We start from the raw sequence: 23,626 nt of genomic DNA on the forward strand, positions 1-23,626 counted from the left end.
TGAATTTCCTTTTGCTTCTCTTGAAGTAGTTTTTATTTATTTTTTAATTTTAGCATATTTTGGGTTTGTTAAATATTATTAAGTTACATTAAATATTATTATCTAACCAACATAAATGATAAATTTTGCCTCGTTTTTTTAAGAAGAAAATAATTAATTTTTTGGGAGATTAAAGACTATTTTTACGTTTTTAAAACAAAAATCCTAGAAATCAGTAATAAAAAGGCGAGCATGTCGATATTAAAGAAAAATTTCACTATCGACATGTACAGTAATTATTCATTTATGAATAAATCGATTCTAAACAGTATAACCTACTTGCAATTTTTAAAATATAAAACATATTCGTTGCGTTAATAACTGCAAAAAAAAAAAATTCCTTAGACTATGCATTCAATAATTGCATTGCGTTTGATAACTGGATGCTGGATATTGGGGTTATCTCGGCGTTTGGCGCGAAGCACCACTAACAGATTCATCGATTCTGTTTTGTCGTATTCTAGAAGGTCCTAAATATCTTTGAAGTTGTAGTATGTTGTAACGACAAATCAAGTCCTTAAAGAAGCAAATCTTTAGTTGAAGAGAAAATCATCTTTGGAATGGGGAGATCCCCTTGAGTACAGTTGTATGATAAAGTTAATAGTATTTTGATAGTATGCAGTCTGAGCATAAAAAGGCGGTAATTGGGCTGAAATTCGAATTATCACGGATTATATCAATATCGAACAACTTATTGAAATCTGTTTGCGTTTGATAAGAAATGACCGGTTTATTAATACAGCCAATTTATTGAAAAAAAAACTGGTTTCATCAACATTACATTTCTGTCTCTAACTCAAGAGAAATAATTTATTTCTGACTACTACTATTCATTAACAACTTTATAACAAAAATACCAAGCATATATGCATTATAATTGTTTGTAAATAGTGGTAATTAATGGGATGGCAAAAGGGGATTCCGTGGAAAGTGCACAAAGGTTTTAACCCCATTTGCACTTCAACGTTGACTCTGAGGCCCATTAACAGTTATGACTCTAAAATTAAACATGTTTATAATAAGTTACCACCTTATTTTAAGAATTTTAATAATCAGATAAAAAAATATTGCAATGAGTATGTTAAATGATAATATCAACTAATAAATTAATATCAAATCGAATATAACAAATATTTCGGACATTCACCAAAGCGACTATGAGATTGCTGACATTCTCTGGATTTCGGTCATTCACGGGTACAGTTATATTAGTTCAAACAGCATTTTAAAGTACTCGGAGTGCAAAGGGTTTAAGTTTTAGGTCTTATATAAATATGTTCACAATTTGCTACAAGTGATCTGAAGTTATTGTTAACGTTTACTTTTGCAATATATGTTTGTATGTTTATAATTGATAATGTCCACAATTTCTATAAATGGTTTCGATGTTAAAAATTGCTAAGGTTCAAATTTGGGGACGAACTTTATTTACAAGTTCATGCATGATTCCCGCAAAAAAAGTCGATTACTTAGAAACGCTGGGTTAAAGCATATATTTTGAAATCGCTTTATATAAATTTATTTGTGCCTAGCGTCCTTTTTCAAGGACGGTAATTTTTCAAATCAGAAAAGAACGGTATTAATAGTGTTTCTTTATTAGTTTTTTTTTTTTTTTTTTTTTTTTTTGGAGACCAGATAATTTTTTAGCCATACATCAGCATTAAATAAAATTATATTAACATAACATTTATTAGATTACACAAGTTTACATTAACATACCAAAATATAATGCACCATTATATATTAACATTATATAACATATTAAAATTATTTTTATTATCTTTCACAACATTAAATTAACCCTATATTAACATACCATAATATATTAACTTAATATTAACACTCAATTTACTACATTACATTACATTATGTCAATATATCGCAATATATTAACTTTCATGTTTGAGCAGCATAGCACGTTTTTAAAATTAAGGAGGTAGAAGAAAGAAAAGAAAAATTCACTTAATATAAATAAATATGTACTACAATTGCATACCTGCCAACTTTTAATCCCTTCCATTATCATTTTTCCGAGTGGTTTTAAAATGGAATTAAAACTTCAATTTTAAGCAAACAAATACGTTGTATTTGAGAAAACTTAAGTTGACAACCATGATAGTAACGCATATTAATATATGTGCTTAATTTTTGTAAGAATAGTGGTGATCAATATCATTTAAAAATTAAGATTATAAAAGAAAATATAGTATATAATTACTTCCACTTTAAATATAAAAATAAAATCTTCCGGAAAATCCGGAAGAGTTAGCAGGTATGCAATTGTCTTTAAAAAGATTTTTTTTTCTTTATACGTAAACCCACGTTTGGGACTGCGTACTAATGCGCTGATAAAACTAAATTAAAACATATTAACATATATTTTGCTACCACTAGCAAAATACAGAAAGTTTGGAAAAGCCTCGGAAGACGGAAACGATCTCAGAATTATTTTCATGAACCATGCCAACAGTATTGGCATTACTTTGAATATGTGAAGTGTTGCAGACTTAGTGTAGTACTTGAAATGGATTGAATTATATTAAATAGATTGATCTTTAAAATTAAAAGTGGTATATAATGCAATTTTTTTTTCTTATTTCGGTAATTTTTATATTTCTAAGAAAAATAGACATGTACAGAAAAAATACCTAATTTAAGTTATAAATATACCTACATTTCACTGTCGGCTAAATAAAGTTCATAGTTAAATAATTGGAAAAAAATTTAAGTATGAAAAATGAGCGACCATTCACACATAATATTTTTAGCACTGATAGTGCGTGTTCCTACAAATGAAAAGCATGGCTAATAAAATTATAAAAATTTATTAAGAGAAATTAAAGTAAATAACACTCAGTAGCAATTTTTGTTTAGTTTAAAGTGATTTCAAAAAAGATTTTCGTTTTAAAATTGAATCATTGAAAATATAAATAGCTACATGCTGGTAGTTACAAATGAGTAATTACATTGGGAAAGTATATATTTCTAATCGATTTTCATCGATTTCTTACTTTTTATACGTACTTATCATGACTGCCATGATATATTTAATAAAACCACTTTTATTTCAATCTTAAATCACGCAACAAATTGCGAACAATTTAAAAATGCTATTATTGAGATGGTCATGAGATTTAGCAAATGGTAATAAATTTACATAAACCACCAAACGAGATCAAGCAAATTTATTAAAAGCAAGAAAAGTTTACGCAATACATTTAAGTTTGTCATTAACTGCGGATAGTCACCATTTTTTGGGAAACAAATTTTTAACTTTTTCTTTTCGCGTAGCATAAAATTTAATTTTTTACATCATAGAACCTGATTGTCTAATTTTCGCTTAGGCTTTGGAATTGTAGAATTTTCAACTTTTGAAATATTATTTAAAAAAAATATTATTTAAAAAATATATTTTTTTACAAAAATTAACCTTAAAAAATTTTTTTTTAAGTTACTTTCAATCGAGAAAAATAATTTTCATTGTATGAAGCTCATTTTTCATTTAATAATTATGTAATAAAAATATACAATTTTTGACTAAAAATCGAAAAAGTTAAAGAGGGAAAAAATTATAACTATCGTATCCTCATCTTACACCTTATATATATATATATATATATATATATATATATATATATATATATATATATATATATATATATATATATTTTCTTTCTTCTTTGTCTTGTAGTCAAAATATCACTTCTATCTACATAACAACAAAATGCGGGTTTGCTATTATAAAGCTTCGGGTCATGAATATCAGAGTATTATTTTTTTTTTAATTCAAGATGGAGTGATATGAATCAGGGCTAAAGAGAATAGAAGGGCTAGTTCACTCCGCTCTTAGAGCTGAAGCTACGATTTCCCTCCTCATGACGTCACTGTGCCCACAGATCTCGGAGATCGCAAGCAAAGATATGATAACTTTGCATCTTTCTCTTTGTAAAAAAAAGTTAGACTTTTTCTGGTTGTTAGCCTTCAAACTTTACGTAATTAACACATTATTTCCGTTCATAAACATAGTTCAAAAAAAACTTTCTTGTTTATTATATTAAAAAAAAATACCATTTTAAACTCATAAAAATGTTTTGCTAGTTGGTGAAAATGACACGATAAATACTTTATTTTAAAAAGTTCAGTTTTGACTTTAACTATTAAGAAAAATGAAGGCATATATCGACACTTTTTTTATCTACATATTCTTTTATGACGATAAGTTAAATTTAGAATCCCTGATTTTTAAATATGTCGTTAATAGCAATTTGTTCATACTTAATCATTAAGAAACATCAACTTTAAACGCTAATTACTGAAACAAAATAATTTAGGGTCATAATGACATTCGAAATTTTGCAATTGTTTATAGACATTTAAATTTACGATGATATAATTTATAGATATTTAAATTGAAGAGAATATAATTTTAAAAAAAAAATCATAAATATTTAGAATAACTACATTAAAAAATATGTTATGAAATTAGGAGAATTTCAACTATATACTATATATTTTATTTATACTTTTTATTTACATTTTAATTTTCTTTGACTTTATCCATTTTTTAATTCTTTTCACCTGCCTTTCTTTATGAAGTAACGAGGCGGTTTCTATTTAGATAATGAATTTTTATAAAAGTTCTTTACGACAGAATAAACGTATTGCTGTTTTATATTAACTGTGTCATTTCGGAATCCATTCTTTACATAGTTGTTCATTTACTTTAGGGAACACGCGAAAAATTATACTTTTTCCTTTTGTTTTTGTATCAGAATTTTTTCAAGTTACAATCGCGCAAACTGGCATTTCGATAATAGTTTTAAATTCTTGTAAATTCACTGAAAAACTGAGGAAAGTCATTATAGAAAATAACAAATGTCTTAGAATATCTCGCAAAAAGAAATGATCCAATATTAGTTAGAGCTAGTAAGGCCAAACGCTCCGTTCTTGAAGTAAAAGTGCGAGCTTTGCGCCAAAGTGACGTCACTAGAGTGACGTCGGAGGATCGGCGCGGCGAGAGATACTTCAAAGGAGTGAACCAGCCCTTCTATTCTCTTTAGCCCTGGATATGAATGCTTCAACTTTAAAATTTGTAAGTAAAATTGATTAAAACGAATGGCGTTTTCAATGAGATAGCTCAGGTATTATTTTTTTATTGTCCACCGCGATACTAATGCAGCATATAATAATTTCCGTAGTATGTCATTGTTATTATTTTTTTTTAACAATGACAACAAAATGTTGTTGATTTATTCTGAGATTTTTCGTTGTCACCATAAACCACAACATTACCGAAACACATACATTGTTAAAATCAAACAATAGCAATATCTCCGGGGAAAAAAAACTCACATAAATACATCTACAATAGCATAGAATTTTAACTTAAATATTTTTTTCTTACAATTTCTTACACGCAATAGCCCTTGTTTTAGCCTCAAAAATCCTGAAACAATATCCCTACACATACCTGAATCGAAAACAGATGTAAGTTGTTTTTATAAATATGCCAACTGAACAAAAATTAGGCAATACTTCGGGGGATAAAAGTGATCCAGATGAAGCATCTCAAAATAGTGTAAATGATCCAGATGAAGCATCTCTAAATGGTACTAATGATACAGATGCAGCATCTCAAAATGGTGTAAATTACAAATCCCCAAAGATTGTGGTTGAGCAAGCCCATGAAGAAAATGCACAAGATAGCAGCCAATTACCTTTCAATGTTTCACGCCGTCATTCAGCTGCATTGCAAGAGTTGGACAAAGTCCATTCTTGGTTGTCCGAAGTGGATGCAAAAAGTGAAAATCTGGTGACGGCATTTTTGTCGAAAACCCAGTATGTCGCCCTGAGTAATCACTTCCAGAATTTCTTAGAGCATTTAAAGTCCAGGCAGGAAGAAATGCCCGAGGTGTACGCCGAGTTTGCAAATCTTTTTGAAAAGTTCCGGACATGCTTCGTGGGCAGTCAGCAATTGCAGGATAAAGTGTATGAGCTGATATCAGCAAAAGCTGTCGTAGACTTGAAGAATCTGAAATTGAAGAATGAAGTGAAAGAGAAGCGTAAAGATATTGAAGATTTGAATGAATCCCTGGAGTCCATGAGGTTGGAAGCAATTGAAATTGACAAAGAAAAAATGGAGTTGCAGCAAGAGATAAACAGCTTGAAAGATAATTTAAGCAATCGACTGAATGAAGAAGTAAGCTTTTTACCTTTATATTAAAATATAAATTACTGACTGAAATGGGTTGAAAAGGGTTTCAGGATACTGAATTAGGTTAATAGGAGCAATAATTTAAACTCAAAATAAAATAAATTATAAAGTATTGATGCGACAGGCCTAAAGCATTTTCAAATTGTATAAGACCTATCATTAAGAGCGATTGGTGAATACAGACAGTAAAATATGGCTTTTATCAAGAGAAAATTGTTCGAAACACGTAAAGAATCTATAGGAAAACAATACTAAGAAACAGTTTAATTTAAAGATGGTACATTTGATGTAAGTTTGGCTAATCGCTACTCTTACCCCTCATTCCTTCAGGCAGATTTATTTAGATTTATATATCCTCGACTTAGAAATTTTACTAAACATATTTTTCAAATTGTTTTCATTATTTTGAGTTAATTTAGGTCAAAATAAGAGACAATTATTACAATTAGCATTTAAAGAAATTATGGTTAAGAAATACAGCCTGAAAATTTCGGTGTCTTGTTCCGCGCTAATGGTAAAATTTTCCAAGCACGGCTCACTTCTAAAGCAAAATTTTTAAAGCATGAACTAATTTGAAGTTAATTAAAAACTAATGAGAAACAGTTATTCGTCATTGAAATTTCCTTAATTTACAAAATCAATTACTGATATATTTTTTAATGTAGCTAGAAAAAAAAAAGTTTCAGTCCAGTTTTTTTTTTTTTTTTTTTTAATTTATTTTTTTTAATTATAAAGTATTTTTTTAATTTAAAGTATTTTTTTGATTTTAATGCAAATGTAATTTCGTCAATCTAACAGACTCTTTTAGTAACTATTAGTCTGTTTTTTTTTTTTAAATTAAAAATACCAAAATACATTTTTGCTGAAGCATCTGAAATTTATTTTTATATAAAATGGACACCGGTGATTTATCTCAGTCAAAAAAGTTAAAGTAAGCGGGCTGTTTAAGGTAAATGTCGGTCAGAATTCGGGTCAGAATTTGATTTTGAAACAATGTTATATTCCTCCTTTTGTTTTCTACTTACAACTGTAAGTCTCATGCTATACTTTGTGGTGCATGAGGAGTTTTAAGTCGTTTAAATAAAAAAAAAATTAAAAAAAACAATGTTGGTTTGTTTTTTGTGTAATTTCTTGTTTCGGTTACATGATTTGGTTTACTAGGTTATAAGACGTTACGACTTTGGGATTTCTATTGCAATTTTTGTCTGCTTAAAAAAATTAAAGATTTATAAAAATGATGTCACGGCTAAATGATAGCTCCAAACTTATGACACTAAAAGCTTTAAACTTTCCCCTCCATAACTAAAAATTTTGAAATGATAATAAAATTTTGAATTTTTTAATACTTTTAATTAAAAATTAATAATATCTAAGAAATAATAATATGAACTTAAAGTGAACATAAAATCTTTTGTATAATATTACAGCAGAGCAATCAGCTCCAATCTTTTTAAAGGAACAATGTGCAACCGAATAAAAAAGGGTTAACTTTGAGCTGCTTATAATGTATAATGAAACACTGACTAACTGATAGTTTCAATAATGTATAATGAAACAAGTCTTGTCACATAAAACAGGCATACAATCTTTTCGGCTCTTTAATGAATTACGACTTGTCACATAAAGCAGACATGCAATCATTACGATAATACATATAATGAAGCATGAATTGTCACATAAAAAAGATAAACGTTCGTTTCTCTACTACAACTACATGTAATGAAGCACGATTTGTCGTATAAAATAGCTATTCGTTTTTTTCTGTGCAATGGTGAATCACGACTTGTCACATAAAACTAACATACGTTTCAGCGCTAAAGTGAAGAGTGACTTGTAACAAAAAATAGAAATACGAGCTTTTTTGTACCATAATAAAGTAGCTTCACGTTGTTGTTCTTGTATTTTGACACTAAAAAAGGTGCTTCATTTTATTGAAACGATCGTATGCCTGTTTTATACTTGTGTTTTAATACATTTATTAAATTCTATTTATTATGGCATGTGCTCAGAGTTTATAACGAAAATTTTATGTAAGTCACTTCGTGACTTGCAAACATAATAAATGAGAATTTTCCCAAGTGATTTATGTTTAAATGCGTTATATTTATAAAAGAAAACTCCAAGCTCCAAAATTTCATAGTATTACAGCTGTAGCCAAACATTTTTTCAACAGTGTGAGTATGATTTTATAGATATCGAATTTATTTGACGTATACTTCACCAAATTTACCTATGAAAATAGTATGCTCTCATTCACCGAACCTTATTGTATGGCAAGTAATTTATCACTATATTGACAATACCACTTATTTTTTTAACAGTAATACGTATAAACATATTTAGATAATAATTTAAGAAAAAAAATTAAAATTTGCTTACAAGAAATATTTTATTATTAACAAATAAAAAATTAATATTTGCTATAAGTATACTATTTTTTATTATTATAAACTATTTTTTTTAAAATAAAATTGATAGAGTTATGGCATACAGTAAGTTACATTTCAAATAAGAATCAAGAGTGAGTGTTTTCAAGAGCATTTTTGGTGAAAAGCACCATGATATTTAGTATGTAGGCAATAGTAGCGTGTAAGAAATGGTAGCATGTAGGCAATGATAGCGTGTAAGAAACGGTAGCATGTAGGCTATGATAGCGTGTAAGAAATGGTAGCATTTAGGCAATGATAGCGTGTAAGAAATGGTAGCATGTAAGCAATAGTAGCGTGTAAGAAATGGTAGCATGTAGGCAATGGTAGCGTGTAAGAAATAGTAGCATGTAGGCAATAGTAGCGTGTAAGAAATGGTAGCATGTAGGTAATGGTAGCGTGTAAGAAATAGTAGCATGTAGGCAATGATAGCGTGTAAGAAATGGTAGTATGTAGGCAATGGTAGCGTGTAAGAAATGGTAGCATGTAGGCAATGATAGCGTGTAAGAAGTAGTAGCATGTAGGCAATGATAGCATGCAGGCAATGGTAGCGTGTAAGAAATGGTAGCATGTAGGCAATGATAGCGTGTAAGAAATGGTAGCATGTAGGCAATAGTAGCGTGTAAGAAATGGTAGCATGTAGGTAATGGTAGCGTGTAAGAAATGGTAGTAAGTAGGCAATGGTTACATGCTGGCAATCATATGTTTCATTACATTGTGCTGTCATCCAATGGAAATTTCGGAAACTTTTAAAGCACCTATCTTAAAACTATTCAAGGCTTCATTTTATGTATAAATATAACGCATTTTCACAAAAAAAATATAGTGACAACAGACACAACACGGGGCAGTAATATAGTGACAACACTCTTTTTTTTTATTAAACAAAATCATTTTAATGTAATATAAAAGAGTGTGCTGTCACTATAGTACCCTTACATATTTAATTGCGTAAGGATGTTTTTTTCTGTTACTAAATTCTTTAAAAGTGATCGAATAAAACTGGCACTTTGTTGTTTTATCTGTCCATTGTTTATCTATACAGGGTTGGTCCTAAAATATACGTAAAAAATGTAAAGGTAGGTAGAGGGGACATAAATAAGCATATTTCGGATAGGAATGTGTGTGCGGTAATGGCACATTAAAGCAGTAGCTTGTAAAGCAGTATAAATCAGAGGAAACTGAAAAAACAAGTAAAGACAAAAGAAAATAAAAATTTATCAACAGTTTACAAGAGGTGCTCGAAAGAGCAGCCACCAACATCGATACAAGATTCACAGCGACGGCGCGTGGATCGGCGTACATTAGAAAAGACGTTAGGCATGTCGAGCTCATGTAAAGCAGCAACAGACAAGCGGGCAACAAGATCTTCTTGATGCGACTCTCGTACACCAGGCTTTTAATATGACCCCAAAGGAAAAAATCCAAGCAGGTTAAATCAGGAGACCGCGGTGGGCAGGGAACTGGACCACCCCGTCCTATCCAATGCTGGCCGTAGACAGCGTCCAGGTGATTTCTGACGCTCCCTGTACATCCTCTGAGCAACTAATTCGTTTCCTTGTGCAGCCCCATACATGAAATGAACGTCAGCAAGCTCCACATTGGTGAAACGATGCATGCTGTTTGAGATCCGTGCGGGAATCCAGCTAGCAAGCGCTTTTATATGCCTCAGTCATCAGCGCTCCCTACCGGCTCAAGGCGGCATTACCGCACACACAATCCTATGCGAAATATGCTTATTTAAGTCCCCTCTACCTACCTTTACATTTTTGACACATATTTTAGGACCACCCTGTATAGTTTGTCTAAAGTAAGAACTCCCCTAACCATTCTTCTGGACTCATGGAGATGGTAACGAATTATAACTATTTCAAGTAGGGGTGTGGGATCACTATTTAGGATAGGTTTTGGCTCAGGTCGACGATAGAAAGAGAATTTTTTTATTCGATCCCTAAAGTGGAGAAAAGCTACCCTCCCTGAAACGCTCTATTCTTGTTTCCATAGCAGCAGACGGCCTCAGACTTTGTGGTCGTGGGAGTTCTTACCGTAGACAAACTATAAATGTTTATTTAACAGTTGCAGTACTCTGACGATGGAGTAGACACGGGAACCACTCTCTTAGAAGAGGAGACCGAAGAAGAGAAAAAAATCAATCGATTGGAAAATGAGTTGATGACATTGCAAGAAGATTATTCTAATGTTTCAAAGAGGGAGGGGATTTACAAGAAAAAGATCCATGACATGGAAACTGAGATTGATGAACTTGAAAAAGAACTAACGAACACCAAGTCAGGATACCAGAGAAATGTTGCCTCCTTAGAAAAATCCCAGGAAGAGATCAAAGAACTTCAGGGTTTGGTTGATCAAGAGAAAGAAACCAGTCAAGAACTTCGTGAAGAAAACCACCAATTGAACAAGCAGATCAATGAAGAAAGATCCAATTACGAACGGTAAATAAGAAATATTCTTTCCCATAATCATACAATTAATTAATTCTAATATGTGTTTTTTTTTAATAATCCCCAAATTCGTGGGTTTTGTTCATACTCAGTTGCTCCTGAGACTTAATTCTCGATTAATTGGTTTCCTACGTCAGATTCTCTAAGATTCCGTACTAAAACTTTTCCGTACTGTGAAGCTATCACGAGAACACCTTTCAAATAAATCAAATTGAAATCTCATCTCAACTTCAAGGTGCTTCTTCCATTAGATGTTTCTTCTCCATTATTTTCAGCAGTCTTAAGTGCTAGTCTCAAATGATGGACGCAAATTCACTTGTTCATACATGTCATAGCATGTTCTGTGTCGCGCTCGACATATCATTCTCGTTTTTACGAAAATCAATTTAATATTTTGGTACAATAATCTTAAAAAAATAAATTATTGAAAAATGCAAAATTTTTCTTTTTACTGTTTTCCTAAAGTGATAGTATATTTAATATGAGAAAAAAATTAAAATAATAATAAATTTAATTGTAGGTTACCACTTTTTAAAAAAGAACTAAAATTATATAAAATTAAATATTTGAATTATTAGCGTTATACTCAGATATTAACTCAAAATGTTTTTTACTCATTGCTTTTAATTAATTCTCATGCTATATGGGTTAGGGGACGCTGCGCTGCGCTGCCCAGGCACCCAATTTTTGCTAAATAAAGGAAGATATGTCATGCTAAACCTTTTATAAACTAGCAAAATCTGTCTATATTTGCACATTTAGTTTGTAGTTATTTACCGTGTGGCCAGACGAGCAAGCCATGTAAAATCAGCGTGGCAACGTGTTAAATTAATTTAATGTGGCGTTAAATTTACTTGAAGGTATGTCACAAAAAAAATGCTATCTGCTCCTTACTCTGATCGAACTATTTATCATAGTTAATGATGGATGGACAAGTGGTTTTGGAGATCACAGTTTAAAGTGAAAAGGTCTTAGGTTTAGTTAAACTGTTAATATGTTAATTATAACTAGCACAACTACCTTTACTGTTTTTTTTCCAGCCTCTACGGGGAATTGAGTTTGTCTGAAAAATCGTTGGAAGACAAACGCGAATCTCTTGAAAAATGTCGAAAGGACTTAAACAGAAGGGGAGATCGCATAAGGATGTTAGAAACGGAAAAGGAGTCGCTGTTGTTAGATCTCGACGAGAAGCAGTTTGAAATAAAATCTCTGAAAGTATGGTTTAACATTTCTTTTCCTTATTTTTTTTATGGGGTCATTAATTGGAAGCAACAGATCTGAGGGTAAATTCATATTACGTTACTTTTTTTTCCACCTAAATGCAGCTTTTAAACGAAAATTTCTCATCCATTCATCTTTGTTTTTAATATTTTATAACCAACCCAATTTTGAGTTTACGACAACCAATGTTTAACTCCATAGCTTTGCAGTTTTGATCCCAATTCAGAAGACAAGGGTGCATGTGGATAAAGCATTGGGAGAAATTTGCCTCTGTGGAAGACTTTCTGATGGAACTAACCAGCATTTGCGTTACGTGAAGAGGGAAATTATGAAAACCTCCCATGTTTTTACCCATGATCCGTCTACACTGAGGATATTTTACGTCAGCACAGTGGTCGGTGCAAGCCGGATGCACTACTCGTATCTCCCAGCCATTGCTGGGTTTCGAATCCGCGTCATCTCATTGGGAGGCGAGCACTCTCTCCCCTGAGCCACCACGGCTCAAAAGTGTTATTCGTCTTCTGCGGCGGGGAATCGAACCCCAATCTCCCACAAAAGAAATACTTTAAATTAAAAAATAAATAAAAAACTCATTGACATTACTTTCAAAGTTTAAATCCATAAACTTCTTTCTATTTACTTGTTAATTCATTGGTTAATTTATTGTTTTTGCTCTTTTTACTGTTCTTAAACGGATCTGCCCATAAAAGATGTCGCGCTTAGAAGGAAGGGGTTTCATTAATTAAGCGTGACGTGAAGAAGAATGTAAGAAGAAGGATGGCAAAGGACAGGGGGTCAAAATATTTAAAAAGTGTAATAGCCCCTACAGGTTGAACTCCTGTTTTACGTTGTTTTAGGTACAGAGCGCAGTAGGTGACTTTGTTTATGAGTCTAAACTATATCTATAGTTTGTCTAAAGTAAGAACTCCACTAGCCATTCGTCTGGATCATGGAGGTCACTATGGTAGCGAGGCATAACTATTTCAAGTAGAGATGTGGGGTCATTGTTTAAGACAGGTTTTGACTCGATTCGGCGAGCGAAAGGGAATCTTTTTGCTTGGTCTACTGTGTTAGCCCTAGAGTGAAGAGCAGCTACCCTCCCTGAAATGCGCTATTCTTGTTTCCATAGCAGCAGACAGCCACAGACTTTGTGGCGGGGGAGTTCTTACAGTAGACAAACTGTAGTAGGGGTGAATATTAAAAGTGTATATCAGGTTTTGACACGGCAGTCGGTGAAGGAAGCATCGAAGTCTCTCTGCTTTTAAAATGCGTTTGTTTCTAGTGAAGAAGACAAGTCCATTTCCTAGGACGGTGAGAGCTCTTCTATTAGACAGGAATAATTTACGGGTCAAGTTTTTGAAGAAAACGAAATTAAAATACACACATCCGAAAATTTTTTTTTATCGCTGCTAAATATCTACAAAAAAATTAATTATTTATATCTCTTTCTTCTTAATGATTCATGACATCGATAATGATTCATGAAAATTTTCTCTACTTGACTAAAATATGACTTGAGCCTTTAGAAATTAATAATTAATAAGGGGGCATATTGGGCCGGGGGGAAACTATATGATCCCTTCCAATCACACTTATGAACTAATGCAACAAGTTCAATATTTTGCTTATTCCATGCAATTTTCCATATGTGGTGTGACCCCATTCCTACGGAATTCTTGATCCAAGACTTTAGAAACCCGTCTCAGTCAAAAGATAGAAGTGCATTGACATGGCTAAGAATTGTATCTAACTGATGTTAAATCCGTTTTTTTTAATAACTAGTATTCTGCCTTACAAGCGCATTTACGTCGTTCATTTCTGTACAAAGGCCTCCCTGGCCGAGCGGTATCTCTAGCCAAACCCTCTATTAAGCGTGGACGTGGCGGGTTCGAACCCATGATGTATTCTTTGTGATTTCCGTCTCTGTATTGTGCTATCTGTCCTTCTACTTGACAAAGGCTTATAAGCCTTAATTGAGCACACAAGCCAGCAAATGTATGTTGTATCAATAAACCAATATTTATGTACACTTAATTAAATTAGGAATATTACAATTTGTTTTCCCAATGTCAATTTAAAATTTGAGTTTTTTTTCCAGGCTGAACAAGCAGATATTGTGAAGGAAAAGAAGACATGTTTGAGAAAAATTGCTCAGCTCGAGAAAAATGTTTCAGATCTAGAGTTGAAAAATGAAAGCCTCCTGGAGAAAGGCATTATTCAACAGAAAGAGCTAGACGCATTGACAAAGGAGTTCAGTTATTATGACAACGAAATTAAAGAGCTAACTAAGCAAAAGAATAGCTACCTGCAAGAACTTCGAAAACTCGATAAGGTTTAAAATTAGTCTTTATTTTTAAAACATATGACTTTTTTACAGGTCAAAAATGTTTCAGTTGAGCATATTTATCTCTGTTTATAATTATCGTAAATATAATTATCGTATATAATTATCGTATTGCTTGAACTTAAAACCTTTATTCATTTAAATTTCAATTGAAATATTCGGTATCGGCAAACTTTTCATTGGGGGTAGGCAGTAAAAAACAATCTACCCGGCTCCGATTGGTTGGGTTAGTCCATTAAAGCCCTGTCAAATAAGCAGTTTCTATTAAAGCTCCTTGGTAAGTGTTAGTTCTAACCCGACTTCAGCATTTTTGAGGAATGAAGTCTAGTTATTATCACGAAGTTTGTCTAATCATAAGCAAGTAATTAAATAATAGTTATTAATTAATAAATAATAATTAATTAATAACAAATAATAATCAATTATTAATAATTAATTAATTAATTAATTAATAATTAATTAATAATAATTAATTAATTAATAATAATTAATTAATAATAATAAATTAATAATAATAAATTAATAATAATAAATTAATAATAATAAATTAATAATAATAAATTAATAATAATAAATTAATAATTAATTAATTAATTAATAATAAATAATTAATTAATAATAGATAATTAATCAATTAATAACAAATAATCGATTAATAATAAATGATTAATTAATTAACTTATTATAAATTTTAGGTTATCGCCAATCTACAAAGTGATTTCGAAATATGTAAAAGAAAAGAAACGTTGCTAATCAATGACATAGGCTTAGCCAATCAATCAATTCAAAAATTGAAGAACACTGTCGAACGACAAGAGCTTGAGCAAGAACGTTCGTATGCTCAAATCATGGAGCAGAAGAAATCAATCGAGGAGTTGAAAATTGAAAAGGATCGCCTAAATAAAGTGGTCTCAGATTCCGAAAAGATTGTAAGTCAGTTGAAAGAAGTTATTAAAGAGAAAGATGTGCTGCACAAGGAACAGGTTGAGGAAACACGATTCTTTCGTAAGTCATTATTGGAAGCTAAGCATGAAATCGAACAACAGAACTTGAAGTTAAATATGCTGGATAAGCTTTCAGTCCAGCTCAAAAACTACAATAAGACCTTGGACAACAAACTGAAGGGATTGATCCAGGATAAAAAAGCAATTAAAGAACAACTAGGATTTGCTAAAGAGTCTCTAAAACAAGCGAATAAAAATGGCGCAGACTTGACGTTAGAGATCAAATATAAAGAAAATGAGAACTTACAATTGCTGCAGGACATTGCTAGTTTAGAAAGGGATAAAAGCAATCAAGAAGGAGCACTGAAAAGCATCCGCAATGAAAAGGACGCGTTGGTTGTGAAGCTGCAGAAAAAGGACGAAGAAATATTTGAAGAGAAGGAGAAGGTGAAGTTGCTGGAGACAGATTTGTCAAAGTTAGAAGTCGCACTCAACGAGAGGATTGAGGACATAAAACTTCTGAAAGTTCAATTGTCTGAAATGAACCGAAACAAGGCTCTAATGGAGCACAAGGTTGAGAAAATGGAAGCGACTCGCCAAGAGTTGGTGACAGCTGAAAGAGATCTGCAAGAACAGAAATTTAAAGTGAAGAGTTTGGAAGAAGCGATTCAGACGCCTACGAATCTCCACAGGTATTACTTTTTTAAAAACGTTATGGATAAGTTATTCAATCACATTATCACTCATGTTTTGAAACAGGATAAAAATATTAACTAGTGATGTCTTTTCTATTTTGTAAATTGAACAAACGCAAAGCTCTCTCTTTCTCTTTATTTAACTAAAACTGGGTGCCTGGGCCGCGCAGCGGCCCCTAACCCATTCATCATGAAGTATTTACAAGTTGAATTAAAAAACATTTTGAATTATGCAGCATTTAGGTAGCATTACAGAAGATCAAGCATATTTGCTTGATTAATTAAACATGATTTGATATTTAATATAAGTCATGATTTATGCAATAATCAGAAATTTTCATGAATATAAAAAGCACAATTGATATTTAAGCATTGATTGTATTAAATTTGATGCAATCATAGGTTGTGATTAAAATATGAATTAAATTAATGTATAAACAATTACAATAGATATTTTAGCATTGAATGGAATTTAAATTTGATGCATTCATAAGTTATGATAAATTATGAGTAAAATTAGAATATATGCAAATGCGATTGACAATTTAGCATTGAATAAAGTTAGAATTGTGTAATTTTAAGTTGTAAAACAAATATAACATGATATGTGATAAATTTACAGAAGTTTTGTTTAATATTGGTGTCGCCATCTATCGGACACAGTTTGCTATTTAATTGAGCTGTTTTACTTTTTTCATTGAAGAAGAGTTTGATAATCTACATATTACACTAATGCAAGAGTTCAGAATGAATAGTCCGGAATTGGGCATGACTATGACATTATGGAGCATTATCTCTAATGATTCTTTGCAGTAAGAACAAACGCAAAGCAACGAGCTCCATTTAACTAAGTAAAAATAAAAAATTGCAGCTAAATGACGAAACAGTAACTAGCCTTGAATAAATTTTCATAGCAGTTTTGAGATTACGCATACGTAATTTTAATACAATATGTTGGCAATAGTCTCCCAAAAACTGAAATCAAGACTAAAAACTTAAACTAAGACACTTAACCCCTTGGGGCGGGTGATTCAGAAAAGCATTCATACTAAATCAGAATCAGGATGCAATTAAATAAAAACGCTAACTTAAATGTAGTCGTTTCTAAATTTGACAGACTTACTTTGCTTTTACTTTAACCCCTTGGGGACGGGTGATTCATAAAAGCATTCGTACAAAATCAGAATCAAGTTGTAAATAAATAAAAAACGGTAACTTAAATGTAGTCGTTTCTAATTTGACAGACTTACTTTAGCTTTTACTTTAGTTATTGTTAGTTTAATCATATATATAATCAATGTTAATTCAAAGTATAACTAAATAGTTTTATTTTGAACAAAGTATTGGTGAATTAAATAAATCTGCTGACACATATTTGTGACAGTCGGCGCGAAAGCATACCTGCCAACTTTTAATCCCTTCCATTATGGTTCTTCCCAGTGGTATTAAAATGGAATTGAAATTTTCATTTTAAGCAAAAAAATACGTCGTATTTGAGAAAGCTTAAGCTGACAATCATGATTGTAACGCATATTAATATATATGCTTAATTTTCTTAAGAATAGTGGTGATTAAAATCGTTTAAAAATTAAGTTTAGAAAAGAGAAAAATAGCATAGATTTACTACCACTTTTAATATAAAAATAAAATTTTACGCCAAATGCGTAAAAGTTGGCAGGTATGCGAAAGGGTTAAGAAATTCTGCTTATTTATTTATTAATTTTTTTTGAGCTACCACTTTCTAAATTTATATAGAATGAATATAAATTATAAATAAGCTTACGAATAGTGTTCATTAACACCTTTTCTCTTTCATTTTGGGCAATACCCTTCTCTCTGCACCGGCGAAGCTCGGGGTTTTATACCGGAGGAGGAGAGGTAGAGCTCTTAATTAATTGTATTTTAATTCATTTTGTTATTCTCCCATACCGAGGCGTGTAAACGATTATTTTCTCTTACTCTTGATTCGGCAATTCTCAACTTCAATCAGATGAAATTCGCAAATATGAATGTGTTGCTTGTTAATTAACACGTTGAATGCCATGGAGATCACCGGTGACCAGCACTGAGTTTGTTCGTAGCTCCTCGGGGGCAACCGGTGACCGGCGAAGCCAAGATTATTAGAAATACATAATTCGAGTAAATTTTTAATCCTTTTAATTTTTTTATATTACTATCGTTACTAAAATGGTTTGAAGAAATTAATGAAATATAGAACACACAAAAGTAGTTTTATTTATATACACAGAATGCTAAATTGCTCCGGACAGCGAAGAAATATTTTCAAGTGGTAGTTTATTAATTGTGATTCTTGGTTTAATAAATTCAATTTTGTAGATTTTTATTCACCACTATTTCTAAACAATTCGTAGGCTTATATAACTCACAATTGTTATCTGGTATGACATGCTGAACCTTTTAAAAAATTAGCGAAATTCGTCGGAAATTTCCAAATTTAGTTTAAAGTTATTTAGCGTTTGCCCAGACGGGCTAGCCATGCATAATTAGCGTGGCATTCAACGTGTTAACAATGGCATCTGAAAATCACTTCCATACCTGCCAACTTTTACGCATTTGGCGTAAAATTTTATTTCTATATTTAAAGTGGTAGTAAAATGTATGCTTTCTATATATTCCTTGCATTTTTAAACTTAAATTATAATATTTTTAATTCACCACTATTTTTAAAATAATTAAGCATATACATTAATATGTAATACTGCTATAGTAATCCGTATAAGTTTGTTCATAATACAGCAAATGTTTCTGCCTAAAATTGTAATTTGCATTTCATTTTATTACCACTGGGGAATATCATCGTTGAAAGGATTAAAAGTTGGCAGGTATGCACTTCCAAACGAGAGCTAGCGACAACTGTCTGTATCTCTTATTTCAGTGAAGTTAGAGGATTTACTTCATTATATAATTGATAGACATCATAACTGAAAAGGTTTCTGAAAATACATAATAAGTATAGCTCTGAAGCTGGGCACTTGGAACCTCTTGCCGCCTTTTTCCCTTTCATCATGGACTTCTAGTGGATGATGAGTAATTGTGGTTGCTGAACATTTACTTGTAATTTCCATTTTAAACACCTGTCTTCATTTTATTTTATAACCGACGTTGAACAACCTCCCACGCTTATTTTGACGGCAAGGGGACTCTAACACATGATCCGTCAACCACTGAGGATATTTTACATCACTGTGGTCGGGGAAAATCGGATGTGGAATTCGTATCCTCCAGTAATCGCTGGGATTCGAAGTTCGAACCTGATTCACCTCATTGGAAGGCGAATGCTCTATCCCCTGAGCCATCACGACTCACACCTGTCTTCATTGCCGTAATTTTTTTTTCTGCAGTTTTTGGATGGCAAAGTTTTGTCTCTTTGATTTGATAATTGTATAATTATCATCAGCATAATACGCGGTTACTGCCTTCCATATCTACAGAAATGTATCTTCTGTATGTACAGAAAGTTGTATGTGAATAGGATGTTAAATATGATGATCTCGGGGTTTTAAATCATTGCAAACGCCTTTAACACAGTTTATTTAATAACAAAAACAAGAAAGATGTTCATGATACAGTGACATAGAGGCAACTAATTACAATTACTCCTTTTACATTACTGCGCAGAGCGCCATCTATTGGGTTTTAAAAATTATTATTATTAACATTGAGAAATATTATTAACGCCTTCCCCCGATGAACTCTTTGTTCATTACAAATTAAACATTTTAAAATATTAAACAAAGTTATATTTCTCAAATGTAAGGTACCAATATTTTGAAAATAGGATATTAAGGATAGAGCCTAAAATAATTCCTTGACGAACTCAAGCTAAAGATCAACATCAACAACATCAACATTTATCTGGGCGCCTGAGGCCGTTAGCGGCCTTTTTCCCATTCGTCTTGAATTTTGATCTTTGGGGTGGTTCTTTCTGGTAATTGGAATGCAATTGAAGTAAAAGGAAATTAAATATTTTGAATTTTAGATAAAATTACGTCACTACAAAAATGAGCTGCCATCGGTCTGAGGTTTATGTCTTCTCTTAAGTTTTCAAAAGTAAAAACTTCGTTGAATCCTGCGGTGTCACAATTAATGGTTTTTTCAAAAAATCTCAAGCTAAAGATCTGGGGTCGAAATGATATTACACTTGCAGTTTTTGTAATAGTTACTTCTTGATAGATAATGTTGAATAATTTTTATTTCTCTTGGTGGAAAATTAGCTGATTTAATTTGTATATTATTTCTGTGTGCCATACTGTGTGAAAGGACTTTGAGAATAAGGGTAATGTTTACGAAACAATCTGTTTATGTTTTCAAACTGTTAATAACATTATGATTGTGAAAGAATTTAAAACATTTTTTTTTAATGGTGGGCACTTGGGATGTATTGTCCCATTGGCCTCTTTATGCCAGAACTGCTACTCTCATCTCGGCAACTGGGGCGAAGCCACGGCGGTGGAGCAGCGTCGCCCACGTCACACAACCACAAACCCGTTTATAGGGTGGGTCACATTCACTCAAAGGAGAAAAGACATAGAACACAGAGAGAAAGAAACAAACAAGCCCTGAGCAGGATTCGAATCCGCAACCATCGGCTCCACAGTCTGGCACACTAACCACTCAGCCACCTGGTCGGCTTAAGAATTTAAAACAAAATATATTAAATGTTTAAAGCAAAATCAAATGTTTAAAGCAGACATTTAACCTCCGCTAAAAATAAAAATAGGCTTCTTAGCATAGAAATTCGCAGGTATAGTATCCACATAATAATTCACCATCGCGAGAATAATAATTCATAATTCATCATTGTTTTTAGATGGCGTAGTTTGGAAGGCACAGATCCTGAAAAAGCACAACTGGTGACAAAATGTCTTGAGCTGCAACGCCAACTCTTGAAGAAAACGACTGAATTAAAGAGCAAAGACCACGAGATCCATAGCAAGGAAGAAGAGTTGCTGAAGCTGCATGAGATGATAAGGCGAAGAACAGAATCTGGCATGGACAGCGACTTGTGGGAGTGCAGGCGTGAACTCAAATCACGGATGGACAGATTGAAATGCCTGACAGCTGAAAATAATATGTACGAATCTACGCTAGAGAAATACAGAAAGGAGATTATGGTACTGAAAGATGAAATCCGACGATATAAATTGGCAGATTTCAATTCAAGGAAAAGGAAGAATTCTAAAACTAAAAAGAGGAAGAGCAAACGTTGATTTCAATGTGGGACAGATAACTTACAGAGTAACCATTTACAATAAAAATTTTTAAAAAAAACAGTAATATTTGTTTAGTAGTTGTATATTCGCTAACATTAGGCCATCTAATGTTTAAAAGTTGAATGGTTAAAATAGTTTAAGGGTTATTTGTTTTTCGATGATGTTGTGAAAATGAAAAAGCGCATTTCATGTTAACAAAAAAAAAAGCACTGTGTGAAAAAAGAGGAAAGACATTTAGAGACTAATCCGATGTTATTTTAAACTGGGTATATATATATATATATATATATATATATATATATATATATATATATATATATATATATATATATATATATATATATATATATATATATATATACCTACTTCAATTTTCAGTTGCCAATTTTTCCTAAATATTTTAAAATAAAAGCATAGCCGTGGATTGCTCGCCTCCTGACGATGCAACCAGGATTCGAATACCAGCCATGGCTGGTCGATACGCACCCAGCTCGCACCGACCATGGTGCAGACGAATAATATCCTCAGAGGTAGGCGGATCATGGGTTAGAGTCCACTTACCGTCAGGTTTTCTTCAACGCCTCCTATGACTGAAAGCCTCCACACGGTTTTTCATAGGTAGTCTGATCAGACCACTGTGAATGATATCTACTTACTGAACGAGTCATTTAATACAGAATATAGTTAAAATAAGAAAGTGGTAGTAAATATATGACAAAAAACTTATTTTATTTATGAATACTGGTTTGCCTTATTCATTTGTCAACCTATACATATTCAATTCTCAAATATATAAGATAAACTTCTCTCAATTACTTTTATAAAAGGTTTTGGGTTCATGCGTACAACTGGTTCACTTTTTAAACAGTCTGCGCGAACTACTTATAAAAGACCGTGTGGAGGCTTCTTAATGTAGGAGGTGATGGTTAATTCCATCAAAAATTCTTACACGAAATCAAATTTCTCCCAATACTTGATCCCGGATTTCCCTTGTCTTCTGTATCGGGTTCAGAATTACAAGGCTACGGAGTTGAAAATTGGTAATCGTAAGCTCAAAAATTGGATCATCTGTTCAACGACGGTGGTAAAATAAAAGCAACAATTGTGTTTAACCCCTTAGGGACGGGTGAATCATAAAAGCATTCGTACAAAATCAGAATGTAAATAAATAAAAAACGGTAACTTAAATGTAGTAGTTGCTAATTTGATAGACTTACTTTGCTTTATTTTAATTATTGTTAATTTATTCATATATATATATTCAATGTTAGTTCAGAGTATAACTAAATAATTTTATTTTGAAATAAAGTAATGTTGAATTAAATAAATCAAACAATTATAACCCCGCCCACAAATAAACTGGTAAAGAACTACTTTGGTTACCAGTTTCATCTTTTTACCCTGATTGATACGGTTTTATGCTGTCACGTATTAATGACAGTCGACGTGAAAGGATTTTTTACAGTTTAAAATTATATTAGATGTGATTTTCTAATTATTTATCGAAACATAGATAGGAAAATAACTGGTAACACAATAATTTCACTATTTATTTTTAGCTTGTAAAATGAAACATGCATATTTTGTTTCGTAAGCTTGAATGAGGTCCTAAATATGCCGATCTCAAAGTTTTATGCAATAATTGTTTTTGTGTGGAATCAATAGCAAAGACTATAACAGTTTAAGACTTTTAATAAAAATACTTGTTTGGTGTTTGGGACAAACAAACGTTATCTGTTTTTATTCAGTATCATATCATTTGCATGTTGATACCTGAATTTAATAGACAGAAAGTCAAAGGAACTATAAAACATATTTCAGAACCTCATTTAATATGAGACCTAACAATGGAAGGAAGTGTGTATCACTATCTTAAATTGCTGTCCCAACGTCAACAATAAATGAAACAGACATTTGATTACAAAAGACTCAACTTCAAGCATGGACGGTTTCTTTCCTCAATGTGCCCACGAACTTGGGCTATTTTTAAGTTAACGAACTGGGGCTACTAAAGTATGTTTTCCATCTGATTTATTTTAAGTCTTTCTTT

General features: G+C 31.9%; 1 protein-coding gene across 1 annotated transcript; it reads left to right on the forward strand.

Annotated features, from left to right (window-relative positions):
* Positions 1-5,545: 5,545 nt before the first annotated feature.
* On the forward strand, positions 5,546-21,590 carry LOC110282054 (uncharacterized). The gene is made up of 6 exons (XM_043050981.3): positions 5,546-6,238; positions 10,756-11,129; positions 12,179-12,353; positions 14,458-14,691; positions 15,399-16,339; positions 21,174-21,590. Exons 1-6 carry the CDS (start codon positions 5,546-5,548, stop codon positions 21,571-21,573), a joined length of 2,817 nt encoding a protein of 938 aa, XP_042906915.3. The 3' UTR covers positions 21,574-21,590.
* The last annotated feature ends 2,036 nt before the right edge of the window (positions 21,591-23,626 follow it).

This window comes from Parasteatoda tepidariorum, chromosome 9, assembly GCF_982258835.1.
Source record: "Parasteatoda tepidariorum strain Cologne lab strain chromosome 9, Ptep-v5.0, whole genome shotgun sequence".
Classification (NCBI taxonomy): domain Eukaryota; kingdom Metazoa; phylum Arthropoda; class Arachnida; order Araneae; family Theridiidae; genus Parasteatoda; species Parasteatoda tepidariorum.

Excerpts from the sequence above, each read along its gene's own strand:
- LOC110282054 (XM_043050981.3), top strand. The coding sequence starts at position 5,546 with ATGCCAACTGAACAAAAATTAGGCAATACTTCGGGGGATAAAAGTGAT. Across the intron at positions 6,239-10,755 it reads GCAATCGACTGAATGAAGAA|TTGCAGTACTCTGACGATGG; the intron begins GTAAGCTTTTTA and ends TTTATTTAACAG. Across the intron at positions 14,692-15,398 it reads AACTTCGAAAACTCGATAAG|GTTATCGCCAATCTACAAAG; the intron begins GTTTAAAATTAG and ends TATAAATTTTAG.